Source organism: Cygnus atratus, chromosome 4 (genome assembly GCF_013377495.2).
Source record: "Cygnus atratus isolate AKBS03 ecotype Queensland, Australia chromosome 4, CAtr_DNAZoo_HiC_assembly, whole genome shotgun sequence".
NCBI lineage: Eukaryota > Metazoa > Chordata > Aves > Anseriformes > Anatidae > Cygnus > Cygnus atratus.
Genome location: NC_066365.1, coordinates 45,907,115 through 45,930,251, shown reverse-complemented (window position 1 = coordinate 45,930,251; position 23,137 = coordinate 45,907,115). Strand labels below are relative to the sequence as shown.

The following is a 23,137-nucleotide window of genomic DNA, read 5'->3' as shown; positions in this document are numbered from 1 at the left end:
ACACCCCCCTACAGTCACATACCAGCAATGACAGCGCATCAGTTCAGCAGGACAGCCTGAACATGCTAACACACCCATGGCCCCGTCTGCTCTTTTTAGCAAGGAAGACAGGCCCTTGACACAGGTGCCTCCTCACGCCGGCGCTGGGTGACAAGCACTGAGCTATGGGGAAGGAGATCGTTGGTGAGGCTTCGCCATCTCAACCACTGCGTACTCAAGGGCGAGTTGCTCTGAGCCTTTCATAGCATTCACAACGGAGACATCTCTTCCAACAGCTTTGCTGCTTTTACGCATGTCATTTCCTAATAATATATATTTTACTGTGGATGCCTCTAAGAAAAGGAACATCAAAACGCTACTGCTGAAGTCCCTTGAAAAGACAATTTCAAATGCCTAAAACCAAACACTTTTATTTTGGTTTACAAGCAAGTTGAGATTCTAATACTTGTGCGACTGAAAACCGAGCATACTGCCCTCCAGAATTAACTTCTCTTCATGCAGTGCTGTACATCCTCACTACGAAAATCAGGACTTGTTGCCTGAAGCTGAATATCCACTAATGAGAAAACCCCAGACCTCCAGTCTCTTTGCAAAACAACACTCCAATACTGTGGCAGGCTCTCTTACTGAATTACACGTTGCATGTCTGAACTGCTGTCTTCATACATTGCTGTCATCCCATCTGCTTGTACTATTAAGCTGAAAAACTTCAGCCATCCAAATTAATCTCTTACTAGGGATGTGGCCAGGTTTGATTTTTTTTTTCCTTCCTTTTTCTTTTTTTTCTTTTTTCCTGTATGGGGTTTGGGTGAGGGGCCATTTCCGTTTCCCATGTGCTTGCTGTTTGTTACACTTTCAGGCTCTTGGTTTGGAAGATGAGGAAATGGGAATGTTTTCCTCCCTGTTAAAAAAATTCTTTTTATCTAATCCTTCTTATCTTTTTATTTACATCTTTGAATCTAGTAAAAATTTGCTATCCTAGGGTACATTCTCATTTTGGCAAGATGTATACTTTGGTACAGTTTCCTTCCCAAGACACCAGGGTTGGCAGCTCTGGACGTCAACTGCTGACTCTGATGAGACAGCTTCTCTTCTTCATGCATTTTACTTTCAAGTTATAAACCCCTCAAACCTCAGGACAGAATGTAAAGATGAGTTAGGTTAAGAAGGTCAGGGTGTCCAAGTAATAAGAGACAAATTGAGTTCTCCTGCCTTCCCTTTTCCCAAGCTCAGACTAGCTACTCCCACTGCAGCACCAGCAGTGTAATTCGTTGCTGCTGACGTTATTCTTCCAGTTACGAGGTCTTTTGTTGAAACACGTTCACGGGGCTGCTAGCGTACAGTTCACAGAAAAAAAATGGCTTCAGAAGGGTATGTTTCTACGTGACACACATCTGAGTCAGAGTTTACTAAAGACTGAGGTTGGGACCCACACTCTTGTACCTGGAGCAGGATGGCACCCAGAAGGCCCAGAGGCCTCCAGTGCCCACCAGCAGGGCCCACCCCTCCTGCACAGCACTGCCTCCCGAGGAGTTACCAGCCCCACTGCACCGCGTTACCTCACACTGATGCAGAAAAGGCTTTTGGTGCCATAAGGGCTCTGCCTGCTGTCACCTTCGCAGAGCTACATGTTTTCTTTGTTCAGGCATTTTGACTTCGCCATTCCCTCGTGGCTGTCCTCTTCCATCTCCCAGCCTCCAACACCTCATTTCCTCACACACCTTCCCTGTGGACACCACCTGGAGCCTCTGCTTTTAGAGTAAACACTGGAGGGAAGCGCTACAAGACACTGATGTGGCAAACAACCCCCCCTCCATCTCCTACTGAAGGCAAATGGCATGCAGCCCGCAGCATCGTGCGCACTGGCTTCGGCTGGAGCCAAAGCTGGTCTGCCCTGCAATTTAAACACACTTCCAGGGATGTGAAAATGTCCTGGAAGTTTTTTCTGGGTTTTGTTTTGTTTTACCTTACGCACTCTGGCCTACAGATACATTTCCTTTAGAGGCTAAAGGATACGCTAGACAATGCTACCTAGATTGTCCTTTAAATCTGATTTAACTGTTTCTACACATAAGGACTGCCTTTTTCACCTGAGCTGCTGGTAAGTAAAGCACAGAGTGCGAGAACATTGCAACCACTTAACTTCAATTTAGGATCAAGGAGGAACATGGAAATTTTATATGAGTCACACTTCTGCATGGCTAGACAAAGCCAGTTTCCCCAAAACAAGGTTTCAACAAATTGCTAAATAGCCTACTTAAAGAAGATAAATCTGCCCTAATAATCTTTATACTTTAATTAGCTCAGCACTTAAAAGATGCTGAGTTTTCATTTGCAGGACCTGCTGCTTATGCACACATCATCAATATCCCTGTGAATCTATTTATAAAGAGCTCTTTTCGTGAGATGAGTGGCGCTAAAATCAGCGCAGCTTGCCCAGCAGCTCCCCTGAAGGCACAGGCTGGCCCCTCTCTGCTGGCCGTGCTGAAGATGCATTGCGGAGGCAGAGGTCGGCATCTCCCCTGTGAGCAGGAGAGTTGCTCCCATTCCAGCACAGCCAGGAGCTGACCTAGGGGCTGCATCCAAGACGGAAAGCCATCTGGGAACCTGTGCCTGCTCGGGGAAGCTGGATGCTTAATTTGGGCACACAGATGCCCAGGGATTTCAACCTCTAATTAAGCAACACAAACGCTGTTTGTGTTCAGCCAGCCACACTTGGTAACATGAGCTACTATCGGCAGCTGAGTTTTCTGAGGGTCACGTGGCTTCTGAAGAGCAAAGAAAGCCCTGTTTGGCAAAGGAGAAATAAAAGGAGACAAAAAGAAGGGATGCATCACTTCAAGGGGAAAACGCAGGGCAAGTCCTTGGGCAAACCTCGGTTCGGTCCGTTTAGGGTGTCAACCTAAGCCGCTCTGTTCCTCTGCCTTCAACTGCCTCTGTTGATGTATGGCCACGGTAAGTGAGTGCTGGCTCCGAGATGCTAATAAAAATCACCATGAAGGGAAAGACATTCACTGATGGACATCAGCAAACCGAGGTTCCCTTCATCCTCGAGGAGGACCAGCCCGTGAAGGCAACCAACGCCCAGGGACGGGGTCCCTGGCTTGAGCTGCCTTGTGCCTTCCGCCCAGCTGGCCCCAGAGGGCTTGTGTTTGTCTTAGTTCAAATGAAATCCCTAAACGCAGAGGCTCAGTGAGATGCTACCAGAAACCAGCAGCAGGAAGGTTCTGGCTGTCCTTTGGAGACTGGTCAGGTCAGGAAGGCTCGAATGAAAAGCCTGAACACAAAATCCTGCAATTCAGCTGAGGAGGAGAGCCTCTTGCTTGTGCCCTTCCCAGGTTTCCTTTATTTTAATTGAATTATTCATTATAAGTTAAAAAAAAAAAAAAGGTGTAAGCTTTGTAGTCTGCAGTTTGCAGCCTTCCACGGAAGGATACAGTGTGAAGTAAAACGAGCTCTTTATCACTGAGCTGACAGGCATTTAATGCCTGGGCGATTGACTCGCACACAGACCACTTAGCCTCCTGGATGTGGAAAGGTTTCTATTATTCAAGGCTCAAAACCCATCAATACTGCCATCTGGCCAGGTTAATCCCGAAAGACTCAAAGTCAGCCCACACAAAACTACTTTCAAGAAATTCCTGTGATTAACCTAATTAATAGACAACCACTTGAACCTACCAGGACATTGCCAAGTGTTTTTTTTTTTATTGCCATTATGGATCTTTCCCACCAACTTACAACTTGATATTGAAGCAATACAAGTATTAGTTGGCATTCCTTCCCTGCCTTCGTAAAACTGTTGCCAAGATTATGCACAAAAATCTGGGACTCCAATTCTGAGAAGCCTTCTCAGAGAAACCATAAAGTAATAGGGGAAAGAAGAGACACAAAGAGACAAAAGAAATATGTAAATAATATTAAAAAAAAAATCCAGTACCCCACTTTGCACCTTGCTAACTTGATTAGATAATGTAAGTTGAGGTTTTTAGAAACTTCATATGAAGGTAGTTTTTTTTTTGGAGGGGTGGAGAGTTTCAATAAAATTTAAAAAAAAAATGAAGAACACTTCTCACGAACTTTCCCTTGGACAACTGAAAAAAATTATACCCCATGATTTCTATAAGATGTGCAAGTTTTCATAAATTTTGTAAGCATAGCTTTACTAACCTTCACAAATTCAAAATGGTATGCTAAATGGATCAGATTCAGTTTGTGCCTAATTTGTCAGTTTAATGCATTATTAATACACACACACTGTGTGACAAGGTATTAAGTAGCCACAGATTAACAGAACAAAACCCCCTCCACTTGGTATATTAATAGTTGTGTGGTTTTGTGTTTCTGTTTTTTTTTTTTTTTTAAATACAGTAACCATAAACATGAAACAGCAATATTGCTGTGGCTGTAAGTTCCCTCCATTGAAATTTTCAGAGAAAAACTGAACTAATAAACTTTAATCTTCAGAAACATCAAGTAAGGCATATTTTAATTCATTACAGATTCTTTTAAGTAACTGCATAGTAGAGCACGGGAACTGAGTCTGGTTACTTACGATGTTCTTGGTTGAGAACTAGGCAACGTTTTTGAAGGTGCGTCATACTGTTCTGCAAATCAAAAACAAATCAGTTCTTTTTACTTGCCTCACATGAACTGTATTTTACCCTATGGTCTCTGGGTGTCACAATTAGAAAGTCACTCTCTTCCAGGATGTAATCCTTTGCCAGTGAGATTATTCATCATCCTAAATGGGATTTCCTAACAAAACACTGTTTGTTCTCTGCTGAACTGCTGCTTTACTTTCCAGGTAAGGAACGTACACAATCTCTGAGGCATTATCTAAATTCTTCAGTGTTCAACCAAGCCCAGGAAAAGTGTGCTCCTTAATCAATGTAAACATTTGATATTCTCATCAATCTCTCACACACAACACACAAAGTTATCTGTGAGCTCATACAGACATTGCTGTGTATTCTTTGGATTTCTACTTACTCTGATTCTGTGCTACAGATCCAACATGCTGTGATTCCTGCAAAGAAAGGACAAAGCGAAAAGTTGAGAATAAAATACACCAGCTCTCTCTCAATAGCTGCATGTTGGTGATGTGTTTTCAACGTGTAACTTATTGTAATAAAAGTCAACCTAACCACAGCTTGCCTTTGAACTGTCTAAGAGTTTAGGTTGCTCTGACGTAGTTTAGCACAAACATGATGTCCTACTGCCACCAAAAACGTGCTGCTGGCAAACTAGCAGTATGTGCCTTTTTGAAGGAATATAGAAAATTTTGACAGAGCTGCCAAATATTTCTGTTTAATGCAGTCAACAAATATTTTTCTTGAAAGTAAAGATTAAAACTTCTTTTGTGCTGCAACAGAGAGGAGATGCTTAAAATGTTTCTGCAAAGTAGTCACATTTGGAGTCCACAATTCGAACAAACATCTATGTCATCTAAACAGCATTCATTCATCCTTCTCTCTGCCTCAAACATCTTACAACTCTAAAAATATAAAGCGTGCTAAAAAAAAAAAAAAGGTAAAAGATAATCACACTACCACATAGCTCACTCAGAAATAATTACTCATAAGCACGATCTGATCTAATTCTCAGTAAAATTATGCATTTCACGCAGCAGTTATGTAATGTGAGATCCACTGTGCTTTCATTTATCTGATTGCTTCAAAAGATAATCTCTCCTGACAGCCTTTATCTAAGAAAGGGGCGGGGTCAAAAATTAGATGAATACACATGCAAGCTGGAAAGCTGTCTTTAATATATCAAAAGGTCTGACAAAAAGAGGCTGTTTTACCTTTGTTGGAAACGGAAATTTTGAGGGCTCTGCCGTACTAGGTGTATGAATAGCTGTCAGAGGAGGTGGCCATGACTGGGTCATTTCCTGGAAAGAGATGGAGAAAAGTGGATTAGGGTATTTTTGCTGATACTTGCAGTGAAGTTTTAAGCTTAAGACTCGTATCTACCTAAAGTCCTTGTAGGCTGGACTGCAGACCGTGGAGAAAGCACCGCAGTGAGAAACCATCCTTGGGATGCAGCATCTGCCCCGCGGTGAGCACTTGCCCCTCTCTGCAAGCACATTTGCATTGCCCAAGCAGCAGCCATCTCAGCGCAGCTTGCAGAGCTAAGCGCCTACTGCGTTTGCAGCATCTGGCCTCGGCATTACAGCAAACAGTTAATAAAAGGAAAAGCAAACAAAACCTGCACATGAGTAGCTGTGGGCTTTTTCAGAGTGCAGACTCTGGGCTCGGTGACAGCGCATGTGAGAGCAGAGCAGGGGCAGCGCACCACGGGACAGGGCTGGCTGGGTAGGACCAGCCTCAATGCACGTGCTCGGCTGGCACCGCCGTCGACGTGCTCAGAAAGCCTGGCACAGAGCAGCAGCTCTGCCTCCAACCAGGGCTAACACAACACTGGCGCTGGACTCGATTTACAGAGGTAGGAACTGTGCTCGTGCTGAACGCATCTCGAGACAGACATGCACCACACGTGGCTTGCCTGAGGACTGGAAAGAAATGTACGGAGAAGGTGCCTGCAAACTATATGGCTGTACCGTGTGCACCAAATACACCGACTGTGGTGTGAACATCTCTACCGGGCTGTAATTTTGGGGCGTCTGTTTTCATCAAGGCACAAAAGCTCAGAAGTGGCTTCAGTTTCCTTATCAGTTAGGAATAGCACAAAACATAAAAATTTATAGGGAAGTGACTTCATGTGGCTACTTTTGGCTCTAGAAGCAGGGATTGGATAAATCTAGGAGGATTTTGTGCAAGAACTGGAAACAGCCTTCAAGTAACCTGTGTAACCATCTGATCATGTAATTATCATCCTCATCTTCTTGTTTCTCCCCTTCCACTGCTCAGCTCACTGCTCTCTACACTCTCTAGCTGTGCAATCTTGCAATAGACAGCAAACCCCTCAATATACTGCTCTACATCTCTTCAGGCATGCGTACATGCTTCCTTTTGGTTGCATCAGTGTCTCAGAAATATCTAACAGCAGCCCCCTGGCCTGGCCGAGGAGCAGCTCTGGCTGGTTCAGGTGATGTGCCCATCTTCCTCTTGGACTGCACCAGGCTGCATTGTGTGTATGCACTGACGGGTGTGACAACTCCAACTGTATCTGAAGCTGTCACCTTACTTCTCTGCAGCATACCCAAAGACACGCTTCTGGTGATTGCAACACCAGTTGATAAAAAAAGAAGAAGAGCAGTATTTCCCCCCTGCATGTTATTTTAATGCAAGCAAAATATAAGGAAACACAAGATGTGGTATTTAAGAGCACCCACCTTCAGAATTTCTTCAACGCACTGGACATCACTGGGGAAGGTTTGCTACAACAAAAAAAAGAGGAAGAAGTGTGAGTTTGTTTCAGTTTTACCAACTGACACTGGGCAGATAAACTCAGCAAGTATTTGCTCACCCCTGGTTCTATAAGCTTCACGGAAACCTATTAATTAAAAAAATGCTAGCAAGAAGTAAAAGGCCATCAGAAGGGCAGATAATAACATGTCTCTACAAAGCTTGTTGTTTTCAAGTATTTAGCAGAAGCTATATTCTAAGAAATTTGAAAAAGAAGGAAAGTGTCTTCAAACAGCATCTCCTGAAGAAATCACGTAAAGAGAAACAAAGCTTATTAAACAGTGCTGGGATTCTCCTCATTTTGTGACTTGCCTTCTTACTTCTACGCAGCCACGTGCACTCAGCCAAAAAAGAAACTAAAGCCCTAAGCTTAGAGAAGGCAAAATAGAGGTGGTTTTTAAGTGGAGGTTATCGTGCACCAAGAGCTTGAATTCCAGCTCTCGGACTCATGTGAACATCAATCGCCATTAAGATATTGAAATTTAAAAAACAGTGCAATCGTGACGTGCACATCTCAGAGCAAAACCTTGGCTCTACCACCAAGTTGGAGCAACGTGCTGGCTTTTGGCAAAGCCTGCCACGAGTCCCAAGCAAAAGCAATGCAGGGGCTGACAGAAGCGCAGCCAACACCTCCCGCTCCAGGGGATGCTCCCTGCTGGGAGGCAGAGGGCAGCGAGCTCCCCTGCGTGGCCAGAGGGATCTCCCCCAGGAGAGGTAAAGCAAGAAAGGGCTTCATAGTAAAGACCAAAAGTGTCCTCAGTGCTCACACAGGAAGGACACTCAACTGTTTTCCATATACTACACCACAGGGGAAACAGCAGGTGAGGAACCCTTTTGCCCTGCATCCTCATTTGCCTGTGCCTACACAAAGCCCTCGTGGAACAGTACTCATCTGCCAAAGATTTGACTGCTCTTCAGAAAATCACGCACGCAGGGCTGCCACTTACTCACCCAAGATCAGTGGAAACAGGGCACGGCAAACTTGTACCACGTGGCAGAGTTCAAAATGCTTCGTAACTCACGGTGCCGAAAAGGGATCCTTCCCTTCTGCTTTTTTTCTTTTGCTAGCAAGCTTAACCTGGTAGCACAGCCACCTAATTCACTGCTTAATTTCATGAGTTGTGAACAGCAGGCACAGAAAATTGCATCTGGTTGTATAGAAAAGCAGGATTCAGCTAGGAGGTGGCTTCAGAAAGCTCCTGAGGCCTTGATGATCCTTTCACTTTATCAGAGCACAGGCATATCAGCAGCCAGGGACCTGCAGGAATTGCTGTTTACTTAATAATGTCCTGAAGCTGACCAGATTAAGAGTATTTTGCTTTGCTCTATAGCATCATTCTTCCACTGATGAGGTTAAATGCCAGTCCCCTGTAACATAACACATTCAACCGCATAAAAAGTAGCTTGCCTTATGCAAAAGGATGGGGAGAAGCTAAATTAAGTTTAAAAACCTATTAGAATGTTTACAGTAAAGAACTCTGCAGAATCCTCTCCCCATACGTACTAGGGCAGCAGATAATCTGCTGCTTTGACTACATGATGGGATTTAGGTGTGCCCATTACAAGTCAAACAAGAACAGCTGCTGAAGGATTCAGCACCTCTGTGGTCCTGAGCTGAAAGGGACTTCAGGATGGCAGCCAGGGTAATTTCCTGCAGTCCCACAAAGGCCCCAGGAGTTCTGCAAGGACAAACTCTGCCTTGTAAAAAAGCACAGGTGCACGCATCCGCACAAGAAGAGGGAAGCTCTTCGTCCCGAGAAAAACCCACAATCTGCACAGGCATTCAATTCGAACTGCACAGCAATGGAGTACTGCATCTCCCTGATTTATTTCCAGGTCTCCCCCCCACGAGCCACTCCAAAAACTGCACTCTTTCATGAGCACAGAGCTCTGCTCGTGCCCTGAGGCCAGCACGGCTCAGACACATTCAAGGGAGGCGAACAGAGACTTCGGGACACGAAGAGCCACACAAAACCAGACCTGAGGCTGCTTGAGCAACCAGCTGATGCACAACAGAGATTCCGTGCATGCCACGGCCCTTCTGGAGCTATCTCTGATGCCCTGCGTGCAAACAAGCCCTGGGCTCCTGCACCAGCACACCAGCATCTGTGGCAACCCAGGCGAGGGGCTGCTACGGGAGGCCCAAGTTCCACTACTTGCTATGTCTCTGTTTCCTAACTTTGGCACTGCAATTACTGGCAGAAAAGGTCACACGCTAATGCTAAGAACCAAAACAGAGTTCACATTTACAGCTATTTTAAGATATAGGATTAAATGGGAAGTAAACATTTACCTTGCCATTTATTTTTTCCATGTCAACCGCATGGACTTTCACTGTTTGAACGTAGCGAACATCACAAAATCGCATCTGCACGAAGGGTTTGCTTGAAAACAAGAAGTAGGACAAACCCGGAGCAAAACCTGCTGTAGTGTCCTCACCTCACCTGTACTGCACAACTAGCTCAGAGCAGGAGGAGACGGTGCACATCAGCAGACAGACTCTTCTACTCATGCTCAAGTCATGCCAAGGGACAGCACATTAACTTAGTTTCAGCAGCAAAAGAACACTTTTGCACAGTTAAAATCCCCCCCCTTCCACTCTATAGTTATTCATGAGCTGCACACACACAGCTTCGAAGACAAGCCATCCAACAATAGAGACGATGCATGTTTTTAAACAATCTTCTACTAACCTTGATTATGAATACAGAAACATTTTGCAGCATACTGACAAAGCCTGCCAAAATTTGAGCTTGCATTACCTTGTTGCTCAAAACAAGTGCAAGCACAAATTTGTGCAGATTTTCTCACATGACTGTGAGGAACATCAGACACTGAGCAGATTGTCCTCCAAGGGTGCGTAAGTGCTCTGTATCACAAAACAGGCTGAAATGCATCTATCAGGCAAAGACAGCAGTGAGGATCTCAAACCCGGCTTGCTCCATCCATGTTTCTTAGAGGATGTGGCGACACGGCTGCTTTCAGGGAAAGCTGAAGCAGTAACACCTATTAATCTGCTTGTAAAGCATGTAACAGAACAGCTATGAAGACTGTGCGAACACACACGTGATGAGTATCTCTTACTGTAGAACAGGCACCGCTGTCAGCATGCGGTCGGCATGGGTGGCCGTAGAACATGTTGTTAAAAGATGTTTCTGTTTTGCTGCAGACGGAGCACATTTGTTCAGCAGACCTCTTGCTTTCAGGCACTCACCGATGCCCCGTAGCGTCTGACGCATGGGAAGCTCTTTCTTCACATGACAAAAGACAACTTTTCTCAACTCTGTCACCTAAGGCTTTATTGTATAGATAAGTTCTTAAACACCCCTTCACAGAGTATCTCCTGAATTCGACATCATTTTCCTATCATGAATAACTACTGTTACGAGACGCTAGAAACAGGGGGCGAACAGAAATGAAAATGAGATTAATTAGACAACAATGCTAACAAGGTTATCGTGCCTGCAAGCTTTTTTTTTACTTTGTGATTCCTCTCGCACAGCCTCATCCAGCAATTAAATATGGCCTGTACAGCAAACATTTTCTATGTCAACCTGGCAGACAACCATTAGCTCTTCTGCTTTTTCTTTTGCTGGTGGCTTTCTCTTTCTGGTGATTCAGCTCCTTGAACCACCTTGCCACAGCACCAGATGAATACCAGAAGGGGTACAAGCAAGGGGGAAGGACAGCTCGTGCTAACACTCAGCTCACCTGTAGGGAACAAAATCTTCATTTTACACAATTTCAGTGTTAGGTAAAACCGTGGAATCCAGAGCTGACTACCTGAGGTCAAAATCTCCTCTGGAAGCACAAAGTTCCCAGCTTCACCCTGCTCCTGCAGTGCTAAAACTCCTGGGAGCTCCGGTGGAAGAAGTGTTACAGGTCTTGGTGTTTTTCAAACCTGGAGTGCCTCTTACGTTGCATCTCATACTGCATAACTTGAAAGTAATTATTTAAAAAAAAAAAAAAAAAAAAAAAGATTAACTGACTATTTCAGCTTTCTGAAAAGATATCCTCCCCTGCAATGTATGCTTTGCTACCAGCTCATTTCCTGTTCCCTAGAAAGCATGCAAATAGGTGCCACGACACTGCATTTTCTTCTCTTGCATGCACTAACCCAGTCCAAAGCACTGTTTTTGCCTCAGTTCTCAAGCATGGATCAGATTTCTTTAATTGTTTGCAGCTCGGCAGACGGGAAACAAAAGAAAGCGATGCCTTAGTTCCGAAGTGCAGGACACGCTTATGAAACTCACTGCCCTCAAGAGCTCTCTGAGGCATAAAACCACACTTGTTTCTTCCCTGCACGTTCTGTCAGCACCTGCCCCTCTGATACTCCACCGCAGATTCAGATCGGGCAGCACCAGGCACTTGGTGGAACTGGCTTTGCCCATGCAGGTGAGCCCCAACCACGACGGTCGGCTGCCACGCCACCTTTCCCAGCTGCCAGGAGCAGCCTGATCTCGAAGTCAAGAGCCAACCTCGCTGCCGCGCTGAGGACCTATGAGGAGCCATCCAGCAACATCTGCTGTGCCACGGGGGTTCAGGAGCAGCAGGAGGAATCGATTCAAAGGGCAGGTGGCCAGCCCGAAAGCCAGCATGCAGACATGTGAAACATCTTGAGCTGCGTATACATCACCTGCACTTGTAACCCTGCGTGGTTTTGCAAGAGAACATACAGGAAAAGCACTGCTAGCACAACTGCTGCGGTAAAAAAAAAAAAAAAAAAAAAAAAAAAAGAAAAAAAAAGAGACCCCTGCAAACCACAGGAGAACTGACTGCACATGGGAACCTGTGGCGCTGATGAAGAGCTAATAAAAGCAACAAAGCTGCACCAAAGAAAAGCAGTGCAGGAAGGTAGATTTTCCTCTGATTTCTTTCAAGTTCACAGATTGTAAGGTTTGGGCTGGTTGGTTGGTTTTCTTTTGTGTTTTTTTTTTTTGTTTGTTTGTTTTTCTCTAAGTCCTTACAAAAGTATTGGAAATTTGAAAAGGAAAAATATGGAATTTGACCTAAAACTTGCTGAGATGATTAAGTCTTTATGCTCTTTCCTGTGAGCTCTGGTAAGTCAGTAACAAATCAGACTGTGCAGACAGACTTAGAAACAAGCGGTAGTTTAAGAATGCAACCACCCCTTCCCTGACTTCAGGGTGGGAATACTTGTGTAAATTTAGGTTTTCCTTAATGCTATTTCTCTAGTAAGCCCAAATACATTTATTTCATTAACTTAGAGTTAAGCAGGAGCTTGTATTATCTAATTGGAAATCTTTGTTGATATGATTTGTTTAAAGCCTCGAATTTGATCCAGTTAAATACATCCTTAACGACTGGCTCCAAACATAACAGCCACAGGTTTTAAACACCATTTTGTTATGGGCATATTGCCCTGGGTTTCATTACCACTGTAAATTAACACACAGATAGTACCTGACAGCAGGGTCCCTGTAACAGCAGCTTGAATGCTCTAGGAAATTCAGGGCCGTGCTGTCAGAGGCAGGCAAAGCCACAAGAAGGAAAGTCAGTTTTCTCTGCAGGTTGCCTAGGACCAGGATTAATTTTCACAGCAGGTGAAGAATTACCACAAGACTCATCGTTTTTAAGGACGGAAGAAAGCTCGCTTGATTTCAGCAAAAATAGGACAACCGCAACAAAAAAGGTACAAGAAGGTAGAGGACAGAGGGGCAAAAGGAAGAAATGGAGAGGAAACTGAAATAGAAAACCAATTTTATAAGAAGCTCCTTCTTGACAAGGAAAAAGTCTCTTGTTCATATGCCTTTGTCTGAAGGAGCACAGTGCTTTGTGCAGATACATTTTAATAAAGGACCTTCCAAAATCGTGAGCCGCTGGAACGAACTCCTGCAGCCCTATTAGCCCTGCCCTAATAATACTACAGCTGAAACCCAAATAAACAAAACATCAAAAGTAAGCACTGCAGCAGAGCCTGCATACAGCCATGCAGACCAGAACTCCAGCCAAGGCCGATGATTTCATTAGTTAATTAGTGTCCCCCTGATGTCTCCAGAAGGAAAACAAGGTGTCTTTCAGCGTAAGTGTTGATGGTATGAAAACCACTTCTGTAAGAGCTGCAAGTCATGACTTTGAGTATTTTTCCCTTCCAATCCCCCCTTGCTGCAATTTACGCTACTAGATATACTTGTTACACTATTTTGAGTAGCCTGGCTCCAGAAAAATGTTGCTTGCCGCAGCTGATGGAGATAAAGCTGAGCAAGCAGAACAAAACAGAACTTGTACCAGAGGCAGTTTGTTGTTGACGGTATTTGTCAGATGAATAAATGAGGCAAATCTGCACACGTGCTCTGTTGGCATAACCACAGTTACGTGTGAATTTCTGGTAATACAAACTACTCACAGGAAGGGAGCGGAGCAGGAGGAGAAATCATGGCTGTGGTGATTTCGGTCTGGGGGAGGAGGGGAGAGCAGCACAGGCTGGCTGAAAGGTGATGGGAGTCAACATTTTCTAAAGCAAAGAAACGTGAAGTCAGGCATTATGGTGCATCAACATGTCTGCAAAATTTAATACATGATCATCAGCAAGAATGTGCTACCACGGTTAAGACATACACATGCTCAAGTGACCTATCAATTACAACAAGGATATAGCAAAATCACAGTGTCGTAACTGAGTAAGGAGCACGAGTTCAGAAATTCAAATGATGGGCTACGTATTCCCAAGGTTTTGAATTTCTCAGTAGCTCCAGCTTTACTTGCTAACATGACATAACTATTTAAGAGTCCATGTTTTGGTCACAGTCAGCAGGAATTATGCTCTTAAAAGCAAACAGCTCTTTGCAAATAAACTCTTCGCTAAGACCAAAAGTGAACATAGCAACTTCTTGTTCTGTTCAAAAAAAATATTGTCTGTTCTTCTGTTTAAAAAAATATTCAAAATATTCACACTTCTGAGAACCTACATACGCTTCCAAGACCTCCTCTCTCCCCCTGCCCATTCCTGCCCACTGCTGTTGTCTTGCCGACACTCGGTGCCCGTCTCACAACCCCCCGGGTATTGGCACAAGGTAGTCCCTTCCAAGGCCCCCAGGAACCGCAGCTGTGAGCAGGCTGACTTCCGATGTCAACAAGACTGTTGGTGCTGGACTGCGTTCCCTTGCATGGCGACAGTAACGCCGCGCACGCTGCCGCGTTACAACTAGCACGATGCACTCCCAAGTCGGAGGCAATGTCGGCTTGAGACAGCATTTGACAGCAAATTCTGATCTTCACTTGAGTTCAACAAAGGCACGACAGCAGTAATGATATTTGTTAAAACCATCAAGGAAACAGGAGGTTTTAGCAGCAAGAGGTATGCCGCAGTACTCAGAGCAACTCAGACCATTACTGCCTGCCATCTCTCACAAGCTTTTCCCTTTCCAACCTCATTTTCCCCTTGGAAAAGGCGGAGAGCAAGAGTTCTGCTGGCAGCAGTGCCGCCTGATGCCCCCAGCTGAGCAAACAAGCGGTGGATGTGCAGGCCCCAGCCCAGAAAAGCACTCCTTCCCTTTTCTGAACCAAGACCTCAGGCTCATTTGTGGGTCTGCAGCTCCCAGGACCATGCAGCAACCCGTCGGGGAGCACCAGGGCTCAGCATCAATGCTGGTGCTGCTACGTCAGCAGAGAAGCGGGTGCTTGTCAGCGCATCCGGCGTTGCCTTCCCAGGGGAAAAGGAAGCAAACGTGAGCCTTTAGAGAAGACAAGTTTCACCTCTCTCCTTATATGAGCAGAACTCTTCACTGAGAAACAGCCTAGGTGCTATTTTTAAAACTCAGGAAAAAAATTAAGAAATATTTTCAAGTGCTTCCAAACCAAGGAACTTAACCTGTGGGAAATAAATAGCAGGATATCCTTTTGCTTGTCAAGGCAACTTTCGCCATTGTTTTACAACTGACCTGAATGCAAACAGAGCATTTCTAGATTGTATGTTTTGGAGTCGAGAGAGAAGAGCGTCTTATTGTCGGTAACATTATTTGAAGTCACGTACGCTCAGATGAAAGGTCGTCTCCCTGAGATGAATATTAGACACTTGTCCCAGAAAGCTCCCCAGCCTTGCGACAGAAGGCCCGAAGCCTGTCCTATGACACAACAGAGCACACACACCGGCACCTTCATCCCCTCCTCTGCACACAGCTTTGTGCACTCTGCAGCGTGCTTGACCAGGAGGTACGGGGGTGTCCTCCCCACGTCCAGAAATACTTTCCAAGCAGGACAGGAAGCTGCTGGGTGCGCTCTGCGTCGGCAGCTTGGCGAGGCCAGAAACCAAAGCTGAGAAGACAGGAGAAAGGCAGCTGTTTGCTCTTGTCCCCTCCCATCTACTCTGGAGGGGAGAAGCAGCTTCTCTGTTTATTTGAAACACTCTGACTGCCTTGTAATGAAAACCCAACCAAGGGGAGATGGCTGCAGCATGGATCACCAAGACACCAGCCAAATTCTGCCTAAGGAAAAGTTTTTTGTGTCTCTCCCTGAAGCAACTTCAGTGGACAGCAAACAATGAGACTTACTTGTAGCCCTGGAATATATTCCTCTTGAATAGACAGACATATCACATGGCACAGAATATATTCCTTCCGCATGTTCAGCCAGTGGAGCACAGCTGAGAACCGACAAGCTACAGGAGAACCTTTAGCACAGTGCTTCCTTCAAGTGAAAACTTTCAAGCTGCAAATACACACCTTCCACCTTGAACAAACAGATGGCATCCAACCCTGTCTGAATTACAGTGTAGTCTGAACTGCAAGGAGCGGACAGGCTGGCAAAAGAAACCAAAAGATGCCTTTTAAAAGGAGGTGAAAGCTGGAAGTTTCCAAATTTGACTCAACTTTGTCTCCTGCTAAGTCAGTTTGCCCCGTTTTCCAAACCCCATAGCATTCTTCATAAACCACTGCCATTCAAAATGCAGTGTGCTGAAGGCACATCATAAAAATCTGGGGTTCTTACGCAAGGGAAAAAAATGCTCTTCAAGTAGTGAGCATCTTGAACTATACGCTTTGAAAGAAGTATGTGCTACAGTGCTAACACGGCATCATTCCACACATTGTTTATTTTACAATAGACTCTTAAAATGTGCAGCCACCAAGCCAGTGTTTTCATGCTAGGGACACAGAAAATACTTGTAAATATATACAGCAATCAGCCTTAAAAATCAGGAATTGCTCCTTTTTTTTTTTGTTTATCGAATTCAATATGCATTAAAACAAATATTTGAGTTTAGGTTCTGATTCAAGAGGGAAGCTCTCTTGCAGAAACCCTGCTGATACAGACACCTAGTTCTCTAAACATCTCTCAAGGTGAGGGAATAGCATTGCTACGTTGTCCCTATTCATTCTAAATTTAAGCAGCCAAAGAGAAAGAATGATCCTCTGAAAACATGAAATACCCACCAGAGTTTTAGAAAAACTGAATGCTGACCATATTTCTCTTCTGACTTAATGAAGCTTAACAAGCAAGTCAAGAACATATTTCTGGCTGTGGCAATATCTGAGCTACTCAGCATTTATGAGAGCGAAGTGCACATCTGGACCAGACACCCAGACCCAAATATCTGCAAGTGCTGCGAGTGGAAGCTTAGCTGAAGCTTCACCATTTGCTAATTCTGCAGCTGACCAACAGGTTAACAATCAGTCCCGGCACCCAGAGCTATTGATCTCCCTTTCCTTAGTGGCCAAGACAAACATCAGGCTGGCTCTTCCCTCCTGTGATTCAAGAAGAGCTCCATGTTAGGAACTGGCAGAAAGGCCAAGGGATTAATAAATACAGGAGCCTGGAGAAGCAAGCCTCACAAAAAGTGGCAATGCCTACTGCTAAGCCAAGCTGGCCGCGGGACAGGAGACGCCTCCTTTGCAGCATCAAGCCCTTCTCCGGTCTGGAGCACAAGGCGGCTGCAGCCTGGCTTCTGTGTGGCTGGGGACGTGCAAAGGCGGCCGGGCTGAGGGCAGAGCCTGGCTGGGAAACCCAGCCGGACCTTTTGCTCGGAGCGGGACGGAGACATCATCTCATCGGGCAGTATCTGCAACACTTGGCCGCAGACAAAAAGAGCACGCTGATGTCTGATGACATTCATAAATGTCTGACCAAACGCACAAGAAAAATGGAAACCTGCTAATGTGGTATAGAAAGTGAAATTAGTATGTTGAAAAGCAGAAGACGGAAAAGGCAGGAACATCACCTTTTCCAACTGGGAGTTAAAATATTCTGCTGCTAAAAACAATAAGATACAACTTAATTGTCCAAGTATCATCATTAAGATGATGAAAACTAGCAGCTAAAGCTTGGGAAGGAGGGAAGGAAACACTAAAGATGATTCAGGCAGTGACATCATTAGACATCAGTCAAAGTGAACCATGAGACCTGAAACTTTGAAGTGCAGCAGAACCCCCCACAGAGGCAAAAAAGAGAGGCACAACCGACAGCAGACGGACTGTGCTGAGCACGACGTCAGGGCAAGAACAGCACTGCTTTCTGAATGTTCCTTCCAGAGCCAGGGGACGGCCAGGAGGAGCGCAGCCCCTGCTGCCTGCCTTCCCAGTACCACTTGGCCAGGCAGGGGAACAGCCACACGCAGGGTTTTACAGCTGGTCATGGCTAAGAGCCCCTCTGCCCTTCCTTCGGGGGCTCCAGAAGCTGCTGCCAGCCCCGCTGCCGCCAGCCCGCCCCGAGGTCCCTGTGGCCAGCGCCGGGTGGCGCGTGTTGCGCTTACCTCTGTGAACATCTTGTAGGGCCTTCCCGCATGGCAAGGGAGATGTCCTGTCTTCGTGCATCCCCTTGCTGGCCCTAATTGGTACCAACAGGTTACGGTGCCTTTTGTGCTGGTGACGGCCCTGGCAGGAAAGAACTTTTCTTCTCTTCCCTCGCGCCGAGCCACAAGAAGCCGCGAGCGCTCCCAGGCATAACTCCCTTGGCTCCTCTCCGAAAAACGCTCTCTCAAGCACACGGTTGCTTAGCAATACTCGCCTTCCCCCTGTACGGTTCAAATTGGCAACATCTGTCCCTTCAGCACTTTCCACTCGCGCAAGAAATGGTGCGGAGAGTTTTAAAATCTACAGGCAGGTTGGCCGAAGAGGTTTCGCGTGAGCTGCTACAGCTGCTTGGGCGCCGTTTTGCTGGTTTATTTCCAGCCTGGATAAAACGTGCTGCTTCTTCCAAAGAAGAGGCACACAAGGGAAAAAATGTCTTTTGCATCCGGTGGGACTCACCTATTAAATCAAATACAACAAGTAGCTTTTGCTGTTTATATAATTACTTCTGCATGCTTTGGCTTGGTTTAAAAACAAAACAAAAAAAAAACCAGAACACCACACCATGTGGATCCCTGTCCACTGGGATCGGGCTCAATTCCTCCTAAGGATGTGCACACGCATCAGGAGAGAGAAAACAAGGGAATCCAGGAGTTGTTTGGGTACTCAGAGGCACAAAAGCTGTGTGCAGCCCTGACCCTGTGCCCAGACGCTCTCTGTCCCTCTGCTCGCCTCTCCTGAAGCTGCCCGAGGAGCGCAGGGCAGGATCCATGCCTGTGGATGGACCTGCAACAGAGCTGGGGAGCTCAACCACATGAGGGGACAAAAACAACAAAAGCAGTGCAAGATCAGAAAGGGATCCACCCGCTTTCATCTCCAAGAGCCTCAGAGGGCCACGGGGAAGACACAGGTGAAAGGCTCCTTGTTCAAGGGTTGGTGCTCACCCCCCGTGACGCTAGTGGTGACTGGATGAGACTGAAAAACCTGTGCCACAAATGCATCCCTTGCACCTCCCTGGCATGCACTGGGAAGAAAGTGGGTAGGGCAGAAAACAGTGAAGAAACCCAGGGCAAGCTTGGTGAGGCACGGGGGAGAGAAGGAAGAGAGCAGAAGGCAGTCTGACATACCCAACCAGCTGCTCATCCTTTTTTTTTGCCTCTTCCATCTTGCTTTAGCAGAGAGTAACATGCTGCCACTGCAAGGATCCACTGAAGCGTGAAGTTTTCCCTACGGGTTTCTGAAATATGCCCAAACCACAGCAGCCTGGGTTGCAGAGGATGGATGAAATCAGCCGTGTCCAAGACAGAAAAAAATCTTTTTCCAACCCCGAAAGAATTATTAAATAAATCACAAATTAAAGACACCTTGGCCATAGCTCACATTTAAGCATCTTTTAGGTCAGAAACAAGCCAGCTCTCAGCTTTTCATTTTAACAAGCTTACCACCCCAGGCTGAAAGAGCAAGAAAATCATCTGCCAGTGGCTGCCTAACACAGAGTGCACCATGGATGGTCTAGGCAGTGGGATTTTTTTTTTCTTCCAAGATGTGCATTTAGAATGAATCAACACTTTTTGTACCCCCCGCCATCAGAGGCCTTACAAAACTGCAGGATGATGGAGGCTGGGTGCCAGGCAGACCAACAGCTGACGCCAGCATCACCACTCCTCCTCCGAGGCAGATCTCTGCCCTGCTTGGGAAGCCAGCTGCTGGTGGCTGCCTTCAGTTTGCAGCCCATCGGCACGCACGCCGCCTGCCACCAGCGCTGGCTTGCAAGTTACCTGGTTGGAAGGCTTGGCTGCCATCCGCTGTCAGCCCTCCTCAGGCTTTGTGCATCACCTTTTTAAAAAAATATATATTTTATTTTTTATTACTCAGAACATCGGGCAGTCACAATCACAGTAGCAGCTCTTGCTCTACTTACCAAAGCGTGTTAACAGCGTGCTTTGAGGAAAGACTTCTCAATTCCCTTTTGATACCACCTTCTCGGCACTGCATCTGAATGTTCCCTTACTCATGTACTCACTTTCTGAAAAGCTGCAGTGCATTAGTACACATGGTACAGATGAAGGTTTGGAGAATTTCTCTTAACCACAATTGCAGGATATGCATTTTACTGCTTAATGCACAGCCGTTGACTTAAAATGGGTTATCACAGAAAAAAAGCAGCTATTCAGATACACAGCATTTAACAAGCACTAATTTTGTGCTGCACAACAATGGTAATTAAAAACGGAAATGCTCTCAACTTCTTCCTAAGTTCAGCTTGGCTCCTGACTTGGCAAACCACAGAGAACCATGGGTTTCCAGTTGTTTTTACTTTTTCCCCCCTTTTTTAAGCAGCTCTCTTTTATGCAAGGCAAAGGTCTACACGCTATGTTGGAGTCACAGCTGATTCCAGCCAGGATGGCTGATCACAAACCCTTCACAGGCAGGTCAACAGACTGGCAAACCTCAAACCCCCCAACATGGTGGCGATGAATACACTGTGCCAGCTCACTTAAGCACAAGTTTGTCACAGCCCAGACGAGGCACTGAATTCTGAGTCACCTGGAAAGATGCAAGGCAGCTCACGACTCAGTCTTTTGTTGCTTTGTGAAGCAGTGGATTTAGAAACTGAATTTGGACAAACCTGGTGCTCTAAGACGCTCTGGAGAGAAGCCAGCTCTTTGGCTTATGCCAGGCACAGTCCACCCGTACCTGCTGGGAGAAGCTGGTAAGGACTGAGCCACTTTAAGAAACACTGAGTGTTTCTGAAGGCATCCCCTCCTTCCCCTTCTCACCATACTCCAGGCAGATGCAGCACCCCCACTCCTTTCCTCACAATACCCCCTTGCTGGCCTTCCAAACAGCAGGAGCACAAACCGCCCGCCGCTGTTGACAGCTGAATGCAGCACTATGGATATTTAACCTTTTTTTTTTTTTTTTTTTTTTTGGAGAGAAAGCGAGCGCAATTCCCCTGATATTTGGTATTCTGCGTAAGAGCCAAGGCCAGATCTTGGATCCACGTGAACAAGCAAGGATCTCCGATCTGAAGAGCCTTGCAGCTGAGAATTGGGAGCTAAATGTGACCGGAGTGCACCTTCACCAAGCGTAAGAGGAAGATGAACAAGCACTGCTAATTTATGACCTCTGCAGTCTGACACACGAGCTTTGAACATCAGCGTCTGGTTCAGCTGCAGTAACAATACAAGATGTCCTTTTGGCTTCTGAACCAAACACCTGCCTCCTTGCCCCGCATAACCTCACCCTCCAGCTCTTCCAGAGCATTCTTTGTTCCCAGGACCTTAAGTAAACATTAAAAAAAACAGCAGTAACAACTGTCATTAATGTTTGATCTGCCTGTTTTGCAGTCATGCACCAACAAAAAGACAAATTTAGACAATCCTGGCGAAGCAAGGAAACCCATCTCAAGCCACATATGACACTTCTGACCACGAAGAGGGCAGCAGGGGAGACACGTAACTAAACTAATAACCTGTGGCTTCTCTCCTAGTGCAAAGCAAAAAACACACACACAAAAACAAGGAGAGTCAAAAAAGGGAAGGGAAATCAATCTCCCCCCCATTTAATAAACGTTAAGTAAATATAAGGTTGGTGGAAAGAAGAGAATAGCACCTTAATCCAGGATTAAAACAATACATTTATTTCTAGTTTACAGGGCTCAACTGTCTGGCCACTTCTATCAGTAGAAGAATTCAGTTGCCATGGAAAGAAGTCACTGAAAACCTAAAATGGACTTTTTATTTGTCATCTAAATGTCTCACTAGGTATTTAGTCACTACTATATGCTATACCATGATCACATTTTAACTGGTGACCCTTCAAAGATGTGTACTGAGGTGAACAGGGCTCAACGACAGCAATCCCATTGTGAAAGCTGAGATCTTTTTGTGTATCCTGTGCCTCAAGGATAATGAAGTACTACCAGAAAGACTTAACATACCTTTACGTGTTTTTTATTTTAAACATTGTTTGTTTGTTTGTTAAACTAGTTGCTTCCCAATTTACTTCCCAGTTTGTAGGTGAAAGAGGTGGGTCCTGTGATGCTTCATCGCATGAGATAAAGCAGCTACCTACTAACATTAATAAAACTGTGAGGAAAACCAAGCCAAATCTCTTTAGACAACATGCCCTTAATAAAGCTTTAGGATTTATAAACACTCTCTCTCAAACCAGCCTCACTGATTCTGGGCCCTGCTGTCAAGCCAATTCCCTTCCAGGCATCTCCGTCTTTGCAAATGGAGGCAGTAGGAGCGTTTCTGGTAGTGCTGCAGCTCTCCTGAAGAGATGGAAAGAGAGACTGGCTTTAAAAGCATCTTTGTTTAAGAGCTGTGAAGAGGTAAAACTTGGCACATTTAGAGAATGGATATGTTTAAGCTTCACGCATGATGTTTTTTTTTTTTGTTTGTTTGGTTTTTTTTAAGTCTTCTCACAGTAAATTTGGATAGCTGCCTTGAAGAGAAGGGGATAAAGTTTGAAAGCAAATTTTTTTTATTTGGAAGAGAGGGGAAAGGCTGTTCAGCTTCCGTATATGAATGCAAAGTGAGTCACCACAGTTATCTGCTGCAGATTCATTCACTTGACAGCGAATCTGCTCGTCTATTCAGACTGGAAGGCTTAACTCATCACTGTTGCCATGAGCAGAAGCTGTCGATAATGAATTCACAGCTGCAGGTGACACACGTCTTCAGAATTCAACTAACCACAAACCATGTGGTCAAAGAAATGGCTTTCCTAAACGATGTCAGGGGAGATCATGGGAAAAACTGTACTTTGCATGTGGCTGTTCAGCACAATTGGGGCTGAAGGGGATAAATAAGAAGTGTAAAACCAGGCTACGAGTTGCTGGGAGGGAGGGGGAAGAACTGCAGTGTTTCCGCTAGCCCAGACCCACTCGCTGCCACACTTCACCAAAATCATACAATGGTCAACCTCTGGTTGAAGGATCCCCTGATTTGCCTTCCCAAGATCCTACCTGCCCATAAGACACCTTGCTGTTCCCTGGAAGCAAGCCAGACCACCCCT

At 45.5% G+C, this 23,137-nt stretch overlaps 1 protein-coding gene across 10 annotated transcripts in view; it reads right to left on the bottom strand.

Moving 5' to 3' along the window:
• Positions 1 to 23,137, bottom strand: part of AFF1 (ALF transcription elongation factor 1) — a 75,759-nt gene that overhangs the window by 21,949 nt on the left and 30,673 nt on the right. For all 10 annotated transcript variants that reach the window (XM_035547254.2, XM_035547269.1, XM_035547278.1 and 7 more), the window contains exons 4-7: positions 7,298 to 7,342; positions 5,807 to 5,893; positions 4,993 to 5,029; positions 4,556 to 4,607 (exon numbers count right to left, since the gene is read on the bottom strand). In XM_035547254.2, the coding sequence (XP_035403147.1) occupies positions 4,556 to 4,607; positions 4,993 to 5,029; positions 5,807 to 5,893; positions 7,298 to 7,342 (221 nt within the window). The remainder of the gene's footprint in view (positions 1 to 4,555; positions 4,608 to 4,992; positions 5,030 to 5,806; positions 5,894 to 7,297; positions 7,343 to 23,137) is intronic.